Source organism: Leuciscus leuciscus (assembly GCF_965113295.1).
Source record: "Leuciscus leuciscus genome assembly, chromosome: 21".
In the NCBI taxonomy this organism is placed as follows: Eukaryota; Metazoa; Chordata; class Actinopteri; order Cypriniformes; family Leuciscidae; genus Leuciscus; species Leuciscus leuciscus.
This window is the reverse complement of record NC_138745.1, coordinates 36,041,871-36,061,452: the sequence shown is the minus strand read 5'-3', so window position 1 is coordinate 36,061,452 and position 19,582 is coordinate 36,041,871. Positions and strand designations below refer to the sequence as shown.

General features: G+C 38.4%; 1 protein-coding gene across 4 annotated transcripts in view; it reads left to right on the top strand.

Annotated features, from left to right (window-relative positions):
- dlg5b.1 (discs, large homolog 5b, tandem duplicate 1) overlaps positions 1–19,582 on the top strand; it is a 49,298-nt gene that overhangs the window by 10,399 nt on the left and 19,317 nt on the right. For 2 of the 4 annotated variants that reach the window (XM_082152378.1, XM_082152380.1), the window contains exons 3-16: positions 2,291–2,444; positions 2,882–3,025; positions 5,762–5,945; positions 8,006–8,265; positions 8,856–9,168; positions 9,650–9,880; positions 11,626–11,810; positions 12,431–12,556; positions 12,867–12,999; positions 15,603–15,730; positions 15,808–15,983; positions 16,062–16,165; positions 17,514–17,606; positions 18,250–19,074. In XM_082152378.1, the coding sequence (XP_082008504.1) occupies positions 2,291–2,444; positions 2,882–3,025; positions 5,762–5,945; positions 8,006–8,265; positions 8,856–9,168; positions 9,650–9,880; positions 11,626–11,810; positions 12,431–12,556; positions 12,867–12,999; positions 15,603–15,730; positions 15,808–15,983; positions 16,062–16,165; positions 17,514–17,606; positions 18,250–19,074 (3,056 nt within the window). Of the gene's footprint in view, positions 1–2,290; positions 2,445–2,881; positions 3,026–5,761; positions 5,946–8,005; positions 8,266–8,855; positions 9,205–9,649; positions 9,881–11,625; positions 11,811–12,430; positions 12,557–12,866; positions 13,000–15,602; positions 15,731–15,807; positions 15,984–16,061; positions 16,166–17,513; positions 17,607–18,249; positions 19,075–19,582 lie in introns of all 4 variants that reach the window. The other 2 variants (XM_082152379.1, XM_082152377.1) reach the window with 1 other exon arrangement.

Sequence of the window (19,582 nt, the reverse complement as noted above, 5' to 3'; positions counted from 1 at the left end):
CTTTTATATAATTTTCTAAATCAGATGTATAAGTTTACACTAAAGTTCAAAAGTCTGGGGTCAGTGAGATTTAAAAATAATAATAATAATGTTTAAGCAGGGATGGATTAAATTGATTAGAAGTAACATTGAAAACATTTATAATGTTACAAAAACATTTATTTCAAATAAATGCGGATCTTTTTAACTTTCTGTTCATCAAAGAATAAAATGTATCACAGTTTCCTCAAAAATATGAAGCAGCACAACTGTTTTCAACATTGATAATAATCATAAATGCTTCTTGAGCATCAAATCATCATATTATACTGATTTCTGAAGGATCATGTGACAGTGAAGACTGGAGTAATGATGCTGCAGGAATAAATTACACTTTTCTCTATATATTCACACAGAAAACAGCTATTTTATATTGTAATAATATTTCAAAAATGTTACTGAATTTTTTTTATCATAAATGCAGCGTTGGTGCAGCAGAAGAGACTATCTCAGAAACATTATTTTAATGACACCAAACTTTTGAACGTTAACTTTTGTTTTTCAATTCTACACTTATTCCTGACATCTTTCTGGGACTCGCTGGGAAACACACAGAGCAAACTCAGACTCCAGCTGGAGACGCTTCTGTCCATTAGACGTCTGAGACGAGACAGACGGCTCTGTTGTTTCTGCAGTGAGGGATATGGGATGGGTCGTCAGTGGCCCAGATAAAATCATTGTTTATTCATAACATCTGTATGAACAGCAGAGCTGACTCTCAAACTGAAAGCAGAAGTTCATGAACCGGCCTACCACCTTCAGATCTGGAACGACCAAAAATTATTCAGACACCAGATATCATTTTTGATATTGTTTTACTAGTGGGTGCAGGACACTATAGTTCATTTATTAGGGCTGGGTAAAAAATATTGATTTCTCGATTTTAATCGATTCTCATTTTTACAAACAGATATCGATTCTTAAATCCCAAGAATCGATTAGTCATCCTGTTTTAAGTTGATGAATGAATGGAACATTGTAGCGCTGCATCTCATCCAATAAATCACAATAATCTTTGTGCTTTGCTACTATTGATATGAAACAAAGTCTCAGATTTCAAATTACGTCCATTTTCTTACGAAATTTAAAAACATAAATACCGCTTTGTGGCTGTGGCGTGAGATCGCTCTGGCTCAGCTCTAGAGAAGCACATGATCTTCTCTTCCGCCTTAATAACACCAGTTACAGCGCGAGATAAACATGAATGAGCTTCTGAAAGTGTGTTAAACGATAGAGTACAACTTATCGAAGTCCGTATCATGTGACATGGAGTCGCCCAATCAGTGTTTCAACCGTGGAAAGACGTCATTAAACAATGTCATGTAACGTCACATTTACCTCAGAAAAACTATTGTTCTTCAATATTTAATGCAGGTTTGAATAAATCTGGCAAGTTTTTATGACAGCCACAATTTAAATGTTTATATTTCATATAACTTTTATTATTATAAAAATAAATAAAAGTGTAATTTAAGTGTTTTTATACAAATCAGTTCAATATTATACCTTCAATATTATAGTAGGCTAATGAAGCCTATAGGCTACCACTGACTCCCATAGTTTACAGCATTAGTGAAGAGATTTGTTTTCCTTGAGAAAAGTTGCCATGTATTTTCCCTGATATCCAAAATAATCAATATTGAATCGAATCGGAATCGAATCGAATTGCAAGCTTGTGAATCGAAATCAAATCGAATTGTGAAATTTGTGTCAATACCCAGCCCTATCATTTATGTAAGTGAGGAGAGCAAAATATAGTAAACTGTGACATATTATACCCAAATATTCTTCATACAGGGACTACCAGTAACATTTATACACATTTAGGACCAAAAATGATTGGGACACTTTGAGCTGATCATGTTTTGCTGAAGTGTTTTGTCTTTAATTGCTAATGCTCTTTTTACACACAGACTGAACAAAATGAAGCATTGCTTGGTGATTGGTTGAGCTAAACTGGTATTATCTAATTGTGTAGTTAAATTTAACAGCTGACAGATATTCAACATAATTCATGTGTGAGACAGTCTAACAGAAGGACGGACAAAACCAGTCAAATATCAACTGAGTTCTGCTCATATTTTATTACCATTTTCTAAACTATAGTGAATAAACTGAGATAATGTGAGAAATGTTGAATAAATTTAGCTTTGACTGTACGTGTGCCGCTAGTTTACCTCTTTAATACTGACACAACATGTGCTAATATTTTATTTTCTGAGCACTGATGTACAATGTCTGTGTATCCCAGCATCCTCGCCCCCTCCTGCACACCCGGAGAAGCATGTGATGAGTGAGAAACTGGAGACGGTGATCTTCCAACTCAGACAGGTGACCCGTGAACGAGACGACCTACGCAAGAGACTGGCCCTCTCCTCACCCGGCACCACCTTTGACGACTGCAGGTACGGGAACGCATCGGGCGACTGTAGACGAGATCCAACAGGGTGACTGTCACTGAACTGGAGATTTCAGATCTTTCTATTGGCCAGTTTCAGTCTCTGTAACCCCGCCAGACAGTTCGTCTTTTCCTATCCGTATGTGAGCGTGAGATTGGACAGAGTGCTTTATGTGTATAAATAAAGTATGTTTACTTTCATTACTATTTCATAAATAAGGCTTTTAACTCTTTTTTTTCTTCTTTTTTTTTTGTGTGTGTGTTTCTTCACCTGAATGCTGATAGACGTTGATAAAACACACACTGAGGTTTTCTGTGCATGACGTGTGTGTGTGTGTGATCTCACTGAAACATCCCAATCAGACCTGTATATGACAACTAATGAATGATTACCCAAATGATTCCGCACAGGAGACGTTTACATGTGTCTGTGTGTGTCTGTAGACCGAGCGTGAAGCCGGGTCACGATTACGAGCGTCTGAAGCTCCAGTGCATGAAGGCCATGTCAGATCTACAGTCTCTCCAGAACCAGCACACCAAAACCCTGAAGAGATGTGAAGAGGCCGTGAGAGACGCCGATTACTACCAGTGAGATCTAGACACATACGTTTGCCCTATAGAGTTGATTTTCAAGGGCTTTTATTTTATTTTATACCTTTTATGAGGGCAATTTAGTTCTAACCATTTATACTTGAGCTGCACGATTCTGGTTAAATTCACAATCACAATTTTTTTTGATTCTGAACGATTCTGAACGGACTAAACAAAATAATTGTTTATTGCTGCAGTCTTTTTAAAATGTTTAATTGATCTGAATTAATTATTTAAAAAAATGGGTTGAATGAATGATTCAATGACTCACTCATAAATACTTCACTTGTTTCATTACTGGATGAATCAGCGATTTTGAACGAATTTCTTGAATGATTCCATGACTAACAAATGTAAGTCACTTGTCGCCACCTACTGGTGTAACGATGTAATGATACAATCATTAGTTAATAGACACAGGTGAGGCGTTGTCATTTAGGAATGATATTGCGTAGGTGTTTGTATCGAGATTGCGATCTTTTAATGGTTAATCGTGCAGCTCTGATATATACTTTTTATTTAATTAATTTTTAATTTTTTTTAAAAATATCTTGTGGTCGACCAATATATCAGCCAATATTTTTTTTCTTCTAACCATATATAATTTGAATTTAATTAATCGCATTTAAAGGGTAACTAAACCCCTGGTCAGAGCCTGACTCCACCCACTGGCAATATTTGAAAAATGCTGGAAAAGTAGGCAGAGCCCAGTGGAGAGGGGGCGTGCATCTGTGACGTATCTCTCTGCAGGCAAGGGCGTGGTTAGCTGGTACTCTCTGACGTCAGAGGGTACCACAACTTCCAATAGGAAAATTCAACTGCAGTAGCCACTGTTCAACCTGAAGAGGGCAGCACTCAGATGTTTTTACACCATATTTTGTCAAATTTAAACACTTTAAACACAAATGTCAAAAAAACATAATTTTTTTTCGAAAAAGAATCAATGAACATCACTAATAAAGCCCCATTCTTACAGATCATTAACTAAAAAAAGTTGGTTTAGGGTTTAGTTACCCTTTAATTATTTGTTTTTAATTTTAATTAATTATAAAATTTTAAAACATTTGATTTGAAAACTCAGCAGTGTGATAGCAGGATGTGCTCATTAGCGTGATGTGGAAGGCTTTGATTGGCTGCCGTGAGTCAAGGCAACATCTGGTGCTAAAGCAAACACACAGCACAGATTAGAGATTTTCATCTGAGATTACCCCAATATTTTAGTTTAATTCATTTTTCCCTTTAATATTATCTTACATTTCTGATTTGTTGAATTGAATTATGTTTTGTGCATGTGCTGCGTGTGCCAAACATTTACAGGGCGGCCGGTTGGTGTATACATGTGCACTGAATATGATTTAGGATTTACTTTGAAACCATTTTCACTCAGAAATTGCTTGTAAATTTCAGAAATGATTATAAAGACATGGCTTGTAACAAATTGAAATTTAAACGTGAAATTTTGAAGTAGAAAAACAGAAATAGTGAGAACCAATAATCTTTGTTTTATTTGCAACTTTGAAAAATCCTTTTATTTTAATTTTATTTATAACAATTTTTATACAAACACAACAGATCAAAGTCTCACAAAATGTATACAAAAAAGTATGTTATACTAGCCTGGTTAAAACCAGACCATTCTCAGTAGTAACTGAGTTATGGTCTGGCAAAGCTTCATTTATAATTCATTTCCAAAGGGGCGTCACCAACGGACGTCGCTCAAATGCCTCTGGGCGCAATTGGATAGACCTAAAACCAATCAGAGATCATCATCGTGTAAAGCCATATGCTGCGTCCCAATCCGCCTAAGTTACACTACGCCATAAAAGTATGTACTCTTTTTGTGAAGAAAAGGTATTTACTTTTGAATGTGTAGCAAAAAAGTAGGCAAGCTTTGGGACATACTACTTCATCATCTTTATCGGACGGATCTGAGTGCATCCTGTCACGTAAACTGCCCTGTCAATCATCTCGTCACAGTTAAAATCCTCTATTAAATCTAATTTAATTTCCTACCGTTTCGGAGAGAAATGTAGCAGCACGTTCATCTGCCAGTGGGTCTTTCATGGAGACTGTCCTCATGTGTTTGCAATTTGAATATAATAATGCATTTAAAAGTTGATGCGCTTCACCAACGGACGTCGCTCAAATGCCTCTGGGTGCAATTGGATAGACCTAAAACCAATCAGAGAGATCGTCATCGTGTAAAGCCCAACTCAACGTTTCTGATTGGTGCCGCGATTTCGAGGGATTAGAAATGGGCTTGAATGAGCTCTTTGCCAGACTACTTGCAGAGCAAATCTAAATTTGCCGGAAGTTTGTCTGGGTTTTCCCAGGATAATGTTATACATAAAATAAACAAACAAAGGAAGAAAAAAAGGACCCCGAACTCGCACCAGGTACAGTGAAAACATACACCTTAAAGTCATACTTAATCAAACTTAAACAAAACATTAACAATGAAGTGAAGGGATAAAGGTGAAGTTATTCATATTACATGTGTGCCCAAACATATTTCATAAAAATCATTATTTACAGTGTGTTGTTACTGGGAAGCGAACCCAAGACCTAGTGCCATGAAAGTCTTAAAGTCCATGGTCTTCATTTGATCTGGTGCATTAAACTGGCCGATAAAATAAACATTAACATTCATTTTGTTGTTGTGTTCACTGATGCGTCGGTTGAAGTTAATGTCCAGGTGGATCAGTAACGCGTGCGTCTCTCTCGGTCTCTCAGTACTCTTCACGGACGTGTGGTTGGTGAACAGACTCAGCTGCGGGACGAGATGGAGGCGGTGAAGCAGAACTACTCACAGCTCCTACAGCAACACTCACAGCTGCAGCAAACCTGTGACGAACTGCACCGGATACACGACAGCGACCAGAGAGAGGCGGCGGACATGCGCCTGCTGCAGCAACAGGTACACATCATCACACGTGCACACACAACTCAGGATACTCAATCATTTATATGCATCTATATTACAAAACCCTAATTTAGTAATACATAGTGATATATTTCAATTAAAAAAATGGCATACAGAGACTTACATGAACATGGCACCAATGTTATAGAATAGCTTGCCAATGGAGATTAGATCTACGATTAGATCTCTTTGTCTGGTTTTTAAGTCTCTTTTAAAAAGGTATTTGTATAAATGTGCTTTTATGTACTTTGTGAAGTATTTTATATATATATATATTTATATACACATACAGTACAGGCCAAAAGTTTGGAAACATTACTATTTTTAATGTTTTTGAAAGAAGTTTCTGCTCATCAAGCCTGCATTTATTTGATCAAAAATACAGAAAAAAATGTAATATTGTGAAATATTATTACAATTTAAAATAATTGGTTTTCAATTTATTATACTTTAAATTATCATTTATTTCTGTGATGCAAAGCTGAATTTTCAGGATCATTACTCCAGTCTATCACATGATCCTTTAGAAATCATTCTAATATGATGATTCATTATCAAAGTTGGAAACAGTTCTGCTGCTTAATATTTTTTCATAACCTGTGATACTTTTTTAGGATACTTTGATCAAAATAAAAATAATTAATTAAATTATAAATAATAAATAAAAAAATTATAAAAAAAAGAAGAAAATGTTTTAAAAATAGAAATCTTTTGTAACAGCAATATCCACTACTGGTCAGTCATTTGGGGTCAGTCATTTTTTTCTTTCTTTTTTTGAAATAAATCAATACTTTTATTCAGCAAGGATGTGTTAAATTGATAAAAAGTGATAGTAAAGAAGATTTATATTATTAGAATTTTTTTTTTTTGAATAAATGCAGTTCTTTTTAACCTTTTATTCATCAAATATATTAGGCAGCAGAACTGTGTCCAACACTCATAATAAATCAGAATATTAGAATGATTTCTAAAGGATCATGTGATAGACTGGAGTAATGATCCTGAAAATTCAGCTTTGCATCACAGAAATAAATTATAATTTAAAGTATAATAAATTGAAAACCAATTATTTTAAATTGTAATAATATATCACAATATAAAAAAAAATTCTGTATTTTTGATCAAATAAATGCAGGCTTGATGAGCAGAAGAAACTTCTTTCAAAAACATAAAAAATAGTAATGTTTCCAAATTTTTGGCCTGTACTATATATATATATATATATATATATATATATATATATATATATATATATATATATATATATGATTTTTTAAATTATATTTTTTTAAGTATATATAATAATACAAAAAACACGAATCTAAATAGTTCACAAAGTAGTAAAAGCACATTTATACAAATACCTTTTTAAAAGAGACTTAAAATCAGACTGATCGACTTCATGTATTATGTTCTTGGTTTTATATTTTGTAATGCTCTTCTTATCTTTTTTGTGCTAAGAAGCTTTAAAAGTGCTGTATAAATAAAGTTGTTGTTATTATTATGAACATTTGAGTCATATCTCTTAATTGATGTGTTTTAAATTGATTTATTTAACTAATCAGCTCATTCATGAATGTGAATTGAACTTGCAAACAGTTTTTGCTGCTTAAGTTTCATTAAGAGACGCTGTTAAATCATTTCTGTTGTGATGTTGCGAGACAATAAAGAATAACTAAATTAGTCTGACACGCTCCTTAATGCCTAAATAAAAATCATATTAAATTATCACCACATTAAACTGCAAATTATCTCGTTAATATTTGTTATGTGTTCCAGAGACTAACATGTTCAATAACTAGAATAAATATCACATTCAACTGATATATTAGAACTGTACTGTATTTAAATGGTTTCATTGTAATAATGATTCTGTGGCGCCACCAGCTGGTGTAATGATGCATTTTGTCATCTCTCACTCCTCACCACAGAATAACCCTCTTATATATTTGTAGTTAATCCTCAAAATTGAGTCAAGTCAGTGATTTGGTTATGGGTTCAATTTCTCCTCAATCGTGCTGAGCTGAATGTGGTTTCTCTTTCTCTTGCTGTAGGTCATGAGGGAGAACGGCTCCTCAGACCTGCTGAATAAACTTTACGACACGGCCTTAAACAAGCTGGAGGGGACGAAGAAAGAGTACGATGCGCTGAGGAAACGATACAGCGAGAAAACGGCGAGTCACAACGCCGATCTGAGCCGCCTGGAGCAGATGGAGGAGGAGAACAGACGTCTGCAGAAACAGCTGGACGTTCTGTTGAAGCAGAGAGACTCTGCGCTTCACTTCCAGCATCAGTACAGCGGATCCGTCAGGAGGTACTTCCACAACAACACACTAGAGAGTGCATCACAAACCAGTCACTTATGAGCTCCCGTTTCTGTTAGGCTCGCTAGGTTTTATAAGGGACCTATTATGCTCTTCAAAGTCTACTTGAATAGGTTTTCATGTTTAAATGTTCAATAAATGAATTTTTTACCATATTTGACTGCTCCTCTCTTCCCAGTCTGTCAGTAACACTCTGTTTAGTTCCTGTCTCTATGAAGCCCCTCCTTCTGAAAAGCACACTGTGCTCTGATTGGTCGGCTGGAGCAGTGTGTTGTGATTGGTTGAGCGCTTCGAGTGTGTTTGGGAAATGTCCCGCCCCTTTCCATAACCGCCAGTTTAACACACTACTAACTAACTCAACCAGGCCCCGCCCCTTTATTCTGCGTATTAATTATTATAATGAGGAATATTGTGACGTGTTCGTTCCCGGAAGAAACTCAAGACTACAATGGAGGCGTTTCAGGAGTTCAGAAACACTGACACTGATATAGAGAAGAACTCCCAAAGCCTTTCTCATGCTCAAACAGCAACATTACACACTAAAGAAAGATGAACATGGTGAAATATGAATCTCTTTCAGGTTTGAGAGTCTCCAGCAGGAGCTGAATAAGATGTCGGCTCAGAACGAGGAGCTGCAGAGAGAAACGGACCGTCTTCAGATGGAGAACACGCGCTATAAGACCCTGCAGCTGAAGGCGGTGAAAGACGGCGAGAAGCTGAAGGAGGAGAGAGACTCGGTGTTAAACGAGTACAGACTGATCATGAGCGAGAGAGATCAGGTCATCAAGGAGGTGGATAAGCTGCAGACCGGCCTGGAGGCGGCCGAGGCCAAACTCAAGAACACGTCTGGCGAGAGGAGGGTTGCCAGCGACGAGATCGAGGCTCTGAGACAGGTCAAACACACACAACTACTAAAGACAACATTTAAAGTAAATATGAAATGTTCACAAATCTTTCTTTAGGGAAAATCGTTTGTTTCTAAGTTAATAAAATAAAGAACATCTGATACTTTAGCCAATAAGAATGTGAAGGGCACATTTTGGACTTCCAATTGACCAATATGTGTCTCCTAGCCAGCAGAGTGACAGAGGCAACTGGATCTTGTTTAAGAGTTGAAAAGAATGGCACTGAGGGGCAAATAAACATGCTCTGTTTCAATGGTAGTTAAAGTCCGATTAATTTGAGCTAAACTGTTCATTCAGAAGATTCATTTAAAAGACTCACTGATGCATTTATCATCAATCAAAAGTGTTTCAATTAAAGAAATAAAATGAACCCTAAACCCTTAAGAACCTCTGAAGACTCTAGCCCCAACATTGCCTCTCTGTCATTCAGAATTTATTACTGATGGTTTGAGCTTTGTTGTGTGTGCAGGAACTGAACTCCGCTCTGCTGGACCGGGACCGGGCGATCCGGGAGAAGACGGAGCTGCTGGAGAAGTACTGTCACGAGGTGCAGGACAAGGTGGAGACGCAGAAGGAGCTGAGCCAGGCCTGTAAGGACATCGAGATGGTGCGAGAGGAGCGCGACGTGGCCCGGAAAGAGCGAACGGAGGCCATTATCCAAAGAGACCAGCTCCTGAGAGAGTATTACCAGGCCAGACAGGTACATGTCCTGTGTTCAGACCACCTCTGGACTTATAGAGTTATATCATTTCATGGTTCTCTCCAGGATTTGAAATGAACTTTTTCACTCACCGGCCAATTTGGCTACTATAGTTTTTAATTACCGGAAATAAACTAAATAAAGGAAATAAACTACGTCACAAATATATATAAATATAATAATATTATTATTATTATAATAATAATATATGTTATAAAATTTGGATTTCATATATTAATTTGTAATTCAAACTAAATCCTGTCATCCAGCATCTCCTCCCTTCCTCTTTCATCCTTTTCACCAAAAATGTGTTGAACAGATCAATACAGTACAAAGAACATCAAAACAATGTAGGATGTTGGGAAATAACAATATCTTTTCTGTTAACCAAATGCTTTTTAATCTTCGCTATTGCTTCAATGCAACAAGCGTGAACAAATGAACAAGTGTGCTGTTATGTGTTGCGTAGTGACGTGTGTGTTCAAGTAAGCCAGATATGAGTAGATTCTGCGCAATACAGAATACAGAGTGCAACGCGTCATAATCTGAAGACCACGCACACCGGGGGGGAAAACAATCCAACCGTCTCCATTGACTTTGCATTGCGAGAGGCTGCCTCCTTGTCATTTATGACTTATAACAAAAAACAGAAAAATGCCTAAAAGCTGCTGTGTGACAAGGTGTACAGCAAACAAGCTAAACAACCCGGAAATACATTTTTTATAAGCTTCCGAACCGTAAAAGCCAGCCTTTAAGGAGACAAAAGTGGATACAAACAATAAGACGTGAAGCATCAGCAGGAAGAATGGGTAAATTGTGGGATCCTGACACTCAGTAGGTCTACGTGTGCAGTAAACATTTTGTCACTGGTAAGTCAAATATCCAAATGTCAGTTTTATATATTATATTTATGTAAGCTAAGCTGTATCATTTTGACAGTATGCAACTTTTAGAATGTGGATAAAGCAGAAAGCTATGCAGTAACGGTTATGTTTGCGAGTGCCTTAGTTAAAGTAGTAGGGTTACGTTACTAAGAATAATATACGTTAATAATATAATAGGGTATATAATTACCCATATTAATATTTTTAATTAATTATTACTAAGTGCCTTAGTTACCGTAATTGTTAGGTTTGCAAGTGCCAAGCTACAGTTGCTTGCTAACACATAACTAACACTAACTAACACTAGCTTGCTAACTTATTTTAGTTATCGATATCAACTGTTTTTTTTTTACAATATCATGTAAATATCATGTCGCGTTTCAGTGGGCGTAGTTCTCAGAGTAGTTTGAGAACTAGTTGCGCTCTGTGTCAATTTTCCATGTTTTTTGGGGTCGACAGCTTATTAAAAAAAAATTCGGGGTTATTTAGCTTGTTTGCTGTACACCTCGTCACACAGCAGCTTTTAGACATTGTTTTGTTTTTTATTATAAGTCATAAATGACAAGGAGGCAGCCTCTCACAATGCAAAGTCAATGGAGACAGTTGGATTGTTTCCCCCCCTGGTGTGGGCGTGGCCTAAATACGCTCTGTCTCTATTTAATAAATCATGACTCATGAGTATTTGCGCTAAATCTGCGCAGATTTGTCTTACACTAACTTCCCCAGCAAAGTGAGTAAACATCATAAGTAACACGGCAAATTGGCTGGTGATTTGACAGCATTACCCGTCACAGTTGTTTTTTTATCCGCTTTTGGCGTGTTGGCGGGTGTTAATTTCAAATCCTGGTTCTCTCACTGCAGAAGCAGGACAGTGCAACTCTGGACATTGAGCGTGTCAGTAAGGAGCTGGAGGTTCTGAGGAAACAGTGCGAGGCCGTGTCGGAGGAGCTCCAGGAGGCTGTGCAGGAGGCAGAGGTGGCCAAATGCAGGAGAGATTGGGCCTTTCAGGAGAGAGACAAGATCGTAGCAGAGAGAGAGAGCATACGGTGAGCAGATGCAACCAAAAACCCTTTTATACCTTTAATTCTGTTATACATGTGATGTGATTCAGATCGAGTGTCACGTCAAATGTGGCGTGTGAAAAAATGGCCTTATAATTGTTAAAACCCTTCCAGTTACATATTTTCAAATCCAACAAGGAAATTATAAACAGATGTAACAGTGTGTAAACAGTATGGAGCTATAATGGTGTCAAAATCATATATTTTAATATATTTGTCAGAGTCAAAGCATTGAGCAAGGTGTATTGTGATTTGCCTGACTTGGGAACAAAGTCTTAAAATAGACACACAAATCCATAGCGATATACACACACACACACACACACACACACACACACACACACACACACACACACACGATGATTTACAAATACAGTTTCAACAATCAATTTGTACAAGATTGTATTTATAAATTGTGATTTGCATTTGTGAATCTGTAAATTTGGTTCTGCATTTGCAAATCTTATTTTGTGAATGTGAATTATTTTACACATTTGTGAATCATGTTTTGAATATGTTATATTTGAGACTATTTTAGCTCCATAAAACATTGGCTAAAGCAGAGTATTGCTATGTTTGTCTGTGTGTGTGTGTGTGTGTATCAGGACGTTGTGCGATAACCTGCGACGCGAGAGGGACCGAGCCGTTAGCGATCTCGCCGATGCTCTGAGAAACCTCGACGACCTGCGGAAACAAAAGAACGACGCAGTGCGAGAACTGAAGGAGCTCAAGTGAGTCTCAGAAACACACACTATCACATCAGGGAATCTACAGTTTTTATGTTCTGTTAATGATTCACGAGCTTCTGCATGTGAACGACTCGCTATACTAAAATACTAAAGGTTTCCTACCTTTAGGAAGGAATCTACAGCACCAGAGCAAAAGAAGTGCTACCAAAGTAGTTTGATTCCCAAACAAATGACTCTTATTCTTTTGAATAGAATGAAAGAATGAATCTTGAATCATTCTCAGACCCTCTGCTATCAGGTTGGAGTAAATGATGACGCAATTTAGGTGAACTATTCCTAAAATGTGTTTCAGGGAATGCATGGAGGAGCAGCTTGAGAAGGAGGCACGGTTTCGCCAACTGATGGCCCACAATTCTCACGACTCTGCTATCGATACGGACTCGCTGGAGTGGGAAACGGAGACGGTGGAGTTTGAGAGGAGTGCGGTATGACTGTGACGAACCTCCAAAACTATTAAAAACATCTTCGTTAAGGTCATTTCACACTGGACGCGATTTTGACGCACAAATAATTTGCGCAATGGTTTTATGTTTTGATCAGCTGTGTGTGTAATGAGTGCTTCCACACCGAACGTGAATGTGCTGCGGCAAAAAAAACGACTTTTATTTTATTCGCTCCGATGTGGATTTTTGTATTACTTTTGCGGTGACAGAAAAGGCTTCAGCCAATCACATACTACAAGGACAACGATTTGAAAGACAATGTGTGGCGTAGCATTGCCAACCAACTCGGTTATCTCGACTGTGAGTGGGCTGTGTGATAGTTTTAGTCGTTGTATAGTCCTGTGCTGTGTAGGCTAGCAGGCTAAACTACATTTGGGATAGAAAGCTAACACTATTATCGTCAAAGATAGAGACAGAGACCATGTTTACTTTGAACATGTAACAAAATGTAGTGAGACTATTTTAGTATTACTATACATTCTTTGTGTGATGTCTACAGTTTCTAGTCGAATGATTTTAACTTGTTACTTGACATTACAAAACGCACTGTGTTTAGTTGAAGATGCAGAAAAACTGGAAAAACCTCAGGGACACCTATGTGAGGAAAAGGAAACTAAAAGTGGACATTAGCACACTCCCCCTCAGGCTCGTCTTCACTGGATGATGATGATGATGATGATGAAGTGTCCATGTTTTCTCAGCTGTCGGCGCGAAAGTTTTTGAATGTTGAAGCTCTGAACGTCACAGAAGTCGCAAATTCGCGTCGTGGCTGATGTGAATGGTTTTGACGCAAACTATTCACACGCGAACTATTCGCTTATTCGTTTTGCTTTTTCGTTACGCGTCTGGTGTGAAAGGGCCTTTAATTGACATAAAGCTGAAATATAAGTATTAAAGGGATACTCCACTTTTTTGGGAAATAGGCTCATTTTACAGCTCCCCCAGAGTTAAACAGTTGAGTCTTACCGTTTTCGAATCCATTCAGCCGATCTCCGGGTCTGGCGGTACCACTTTTAGCATAGCTTAGCATAGATCATTGAATCTGACAGGACCATTAGCATCTCTCTCAAAAAAATGACTATACTCTCTATAAGTCCTAACTATAGGAACTATACTCTCATTCTTGCGTAATAATCAAGCAACTTTGCTGCCGTACCATGAGTCCAGCAGGCGTAATGATATGACGCAGCGCCTGAAAATAGGTCTAATAGGTTAGACAAACTTAGTCCCGGTCACGTTGGAAGTTACTGAGCTGGAGAAAAAAAGTGGAGTATCCCTTTAACTAGGGATGGGCATGATTAATCGACGATCGATAATTGATCGTTAAGAATTTCGTCGATCACGTTTATTTGTTATCGATTAAACTAATGCAGGTTGCGTTGCGTAGTGTGAGTCTTGAAGCAATGGAATTAATTTTAGCGCGGAGGTACCTGTGCATCCCGGCAACGTCAGTCCCCTCAGAGCGGGTGTTTTCGGCGGCTGGACTGGCTGTCACCAGGTTGCGGTCGCGTCTGATCCCAGATCATGTCAACATGCTTATCTTTCTCAACAGAAATCAGTAGACTGGTGCAGAAGTTCTATGGGAACTTCATGCGTTTTCTCAGATCGGATAGCTATCTGATTTATCAAAACGATTCCATTTACACCTGGTCACATAAATGTGTTTTTGCAAAACGGATATAAATCCGATCTTGAATTCCCGCGCTATATGCATATTTAAATTGTTGCACGTCATCGAAAGCAACTGATATGAGCTGCATTTTATTGATCATCAGCGAAAATTTCTAAATCAAAGACCGCAACAAGATATTGCAGCAACAGCCCTGGTAAGATCATTTCGGTTCTTTACTTTTAATGAAGATGATTGTGTGTTGATGAATGACTTTCACTTTGATTTGCGATAGTTTGCACGTTGGCTTGATGAATAGATGCTCATCTGCGGTGATGCGTGTTGAAGTAGCGTCGTCATATCTGGATATAACATGACATATAGCCTATAACACGCTCTCACACGTTTATTTCTTATCATTTTTGGGATAAGTCAAATTTACATATGTGGTTTCAACAACCAGATGCATTTACTCTTGTCCAGTTTCGTCTGGAATGCGTCTCAGATCTCCTCCTGAAGTGGTTTGAGCGATCGGATTTAAATCCGTCTCGAATGCGTTTCGGAGGGCATTTAGATTTGGTCTTATCACGACCGGATAGCTATCCGATCACAGAAAACGGATGAAGTGGCCATGGGTCTCTGTTTAAGAACGCCGGCTCGCAGCTGCAGGTTCCGCTGGTTTAGAGCACCGCAGGAATCTTCAAGTCTACCGAACGTCCAGTTTCACTGCCACAAGTTGATCTTCTTGTAATAAAGATCTCATCGAGGACAAACAAACTGTATTTTTGTATTTTCATTGCATTTTTAATTTATAAAAAGTTAAAGAAATAATGAATTTCAATATAAACATATTAATGATTAATCGATAGTCGATCGTTAATTCTCCCGACGATCGACTAAGAAAATTTAATCGAATGCCCATCCCTACCTTTAACCAAGAGTTTCAACACATCACCATCTCTAATCTGTGGTATAGGACGACATGGACTTGAGTGCTTTTGGTTTTGATATTGCCGAGGGGGTGAGCGACTCGTATCTTCCCGGGGATTATGGGATATTCGTGAGCAAGGTGGACAAAGGAAGTATTGCGGAGGGCAGGTTAAGGTGGGTGAACTCAGGTGTTCTTGGTCTTCTGTGAAACATTGGTGTTCGCTTCTAACCATCGTTTATGTGTCCCGCAGAGTGAATGACTGGTTGTTGAAGATAAATGATGTGGATCTTGCCAATAAGGACCGGAAGCAGGTCATAAAGGTGGTGTTCAGTGGAGGCGGGGTCATCAACATGGTGGTCCGCAGGAGGAAGTCTCTTGGAGGAAGGATGGTCACCTCTGTTCATCTTACACTGGCAGGGCATAAAGGTCATATCATTAGCCTCTCAGTTGGTCAAGCAGAACAACTACCGTCATCATCACAGTGACTCTGTCTCTGTCTTGCAGATTGTGGCGTTGGGTTGGAGAGTGGCATGTTCGTATCGTCTGTTTCTCCAGGCAGTCCTGCAGCCAGGGATGGTTCGGTGTGTCCGGGCGATCGGGTTCTCAATGTGAGTCCACTAGTTCAATATCTGTTTGATCAGCATTAGTTTTGCTGTTGTAAATCAATTCAGTCTCAAACTACTTGAAGAAAATAAAAAAATGTCTGTAATCTATAATTATTGAGAATAGTTTATCAGGGGTGTGATTTTTCAGTGCTTATATGGATTTACATATTTTACTAACTGAAGTACGACCCCAATTTTATAGTTTGATTAACATTAAGAACACAGACAACGGCAGGAATATTAGGCTGCTGTCACTTTAAGAAATAATGTACGGATCCAATACACTGATACTGATACACATGCGTTGTCTTTCTTAACTGTTTACGCTCCCTTGAGGAATAGTTCAGTTAAAAAATGAAAATTCTGTCATCATTTACTCACCTTCCTCTTGTTTTAAACCTGTATGAATTTCTTTCTTCTGCTGAACACAGTCGTATGGGTCATACAAGTCTTAGTTTGACCCATGCTTTTTTGCTTAAAGGTGAAGCCCCAACTTTATGCATGTTTTGTAAGATTCCCCTATCTGTTAAACATATTTTATTAGATTGTCCTGGGCTTAATACAAGTAGAATGCTCTTTTATGAAGTGACCTCACTTAAGGGCTTTAGGAAGATAATGCCTGGAAAGGTTTTGGATTTTTTTATTATCATATGTTAATTTAAAAAAATCTTGTATAATACCGGTATGACTTGCTGTTTTTGTTTGTTTGGTTTTTATTGTATTTATATGATATTTGTATTTTTGTTATTGAATTTTTGCCATGAAAATAGCTTTGAATGCTGACATGGCTCTAAATAAAACAATCTGAATCTGCTGAACACAAAGGAAGATATTTTGAAGAATGTCGGTAACTATTGACTTCCTATTGACTTCCATAGTAGGAAGAAAAATAATATTCCTTTAAGGCAAAACTATGTTTACTAGGATACTCGTCTAGATAGGCACGTTGACATAATTTTGCGTGAAATTGTCCGTTCAAGCAAGAAGACGTGAAAGAAATCAATTCATTATTCGCACGCTGAACTCCGGATTGGTGAGCACACAAAACTTCTCACACATCGAGTACCAAATTGAGCTTTTTTTTTATTCTTAAATGTCCATTGGCAAGGCTTAAAAACACGTGCAAATGATAAACATTCAAGACAATGATCAGCCCGATCGGGACCGTTCTGTCAACTCTTGGCCATCGGCAGTCCTCGTTGTCAAGCCCTGCATAAAATCGGGAAGCTCTGATTGGTCGATAGCGCAGAGGTTAATTTGCATGTATACTGGCTCATTAGAGTAAACACAGGCTTGTGTATTGAGCATATCTGTTGTGATTGTTTTAAGGTTGTTTAATTTTCTCTGACAGATTAACGGAATTTCGCTGGATAATAAATCAGTGAGTGAATGTGAGACTCTCCTGAGGAGCTGCAGAGACTCGCTTTCTCTTTCCCTCCTGAAGGTGAGATTATTATTGATCATTATTTATGTCCTTTTCTATGTGAGAAATTCGATCAGCTTACTCTTTTCCTGAAGTGTTTAATAGGGGTGTAACAATATATCGTGTCACAATATTTCACAATACAAATATGCAACAATATGTATCATGGATTAGTGACAATATGTGGATAGTTCACCCAAAATAAAAATTACTGTGTGAGAAAATGTTTTAGGATCGGTACTACATTATACTATATATAATGTTGAATATAATGTATAATAATGCAATGGGGGAATATTTGTGGGTCCTGATAATGTCAAATGTCTGATGTTACCAGTAAATGTGGCCTACATTATTTTAAATACATCTAGTCAGTGACAGAGTGAAGCATATTCATCTAATATAATTCTGTTTTCAGCTTCAGATTCATGGATATTGTTATTCTGGTGTCTCTATTGTCCTGTGCTTTGGGTTTCAGCACCAAGTCTATTCATTTACACACACAATGTAATATCAAATTTAGCATTTTAATCAACAGTATATTTTATCGTATGTCTCTGAGTATCGCAATAATATCGTATTGTGAGTTCAGTATCGTGATATGAGGGTATCGTTACACCCCTAGTGTTTAATGTTTTACAGTATTTTTCTTTCTTTATCCCAGTTTTTCCCACAGAGTCTGTCAGGTCAGAGTATCGCTGAGCGTGACTGTGAAAGGAACTCAAACGGGAAGTCGGCAGATCACCTGCGGCCCTGCAGGAAGCAGCCCACCAGCAACCACTCCACCCATAAAGACACGTACAGCCCGACACGTGACGTCGAGAGCGAGCGCGCGCAGCGTGGCTCTCTGTATCGCTCAGACCCGTATCACGAGATCTGCCTGCATCCCAACTCTAAACGACCCCTCACCTTTCACCCCGTTTCCCCCGGCGACTGCATCACCGTAGAGATGGGTCAGGAGAGGCGGAAACAAAGCGGCGGCACGTGGCCGAAAATGGTAGCGGTTGCTATGACGACTGCTGACAGCATCCCGCCGCTCTCTATCTTTAAGACCCCAAAGAAGCGGAAGTCGATATTTGACGCAGACATGTTTAAACGGCCGGAGACGCCGTCCAAGCTGGACTACCTCAGTTTGTCCCAGAAACATTCCCCGCAGAGCTCGTGGACCGAGGGGTCGCCACAGATGCCGCCCGACCCGCCCAAACGCACCGACTCCTTCAAGTTCAAACACAAACCGCAGGGAAGCTCCGCCTCTGATTCGACCATAACCACCGGCTCACCCCCGGCCACGCCCATTCAGACCACGCCCACAGACAAAACCACGCCTGACTTTGATAATCGAGACCGCAATGGGAATGTTGTCCAGAGACAGGGGTCGGGGGAAGTGTGTGGACAGGGCGCAGATGAGCCGGAGCTGAGGAGAGGAAGACCGAACTCTGCACCCGCTCAACGCCGGAGCCTCACGCCCCTGAAGATGCCCTTTCCACAGGTGCTGTGTCTCTAAATGATCAAACCATTACTGACACACACAATCTACTTACAACCCTTCTGTCGTCTGATTACTAGTTTGATTTGATTTTTGATTTATTTGATTTTCACAACAAAAGCATAAAAAACAGTGTTATACGTTTCACTAAAAGAATGTGATGGACAATTGCCGAAAAACCCTCAAGGGGCTTAATGAGTGGCAATCTCCATAGAAACAATTATATTTAACAAATTAAAAACATATTATAAAACAATTTAAAATTGGATTTAGAGCATAAACCCATATGGAAAATTCAGACAACTTAGTAGCAACAATTTTACTCTCGGTTTAAACTGTTCTTTAGAAACCTCAATAAGTGATGTGGGAAGACTGTTCCATACCTTTGACCCGCTGTATAATACACTAAACTGTGTTTGAGTCGTACGAGAGTAGGGATGGCCTAATAAGACAACTACGACGAGTCGGATACTGGTCAAATTCATTGTTAAAAATAAATAAATAACTTTTT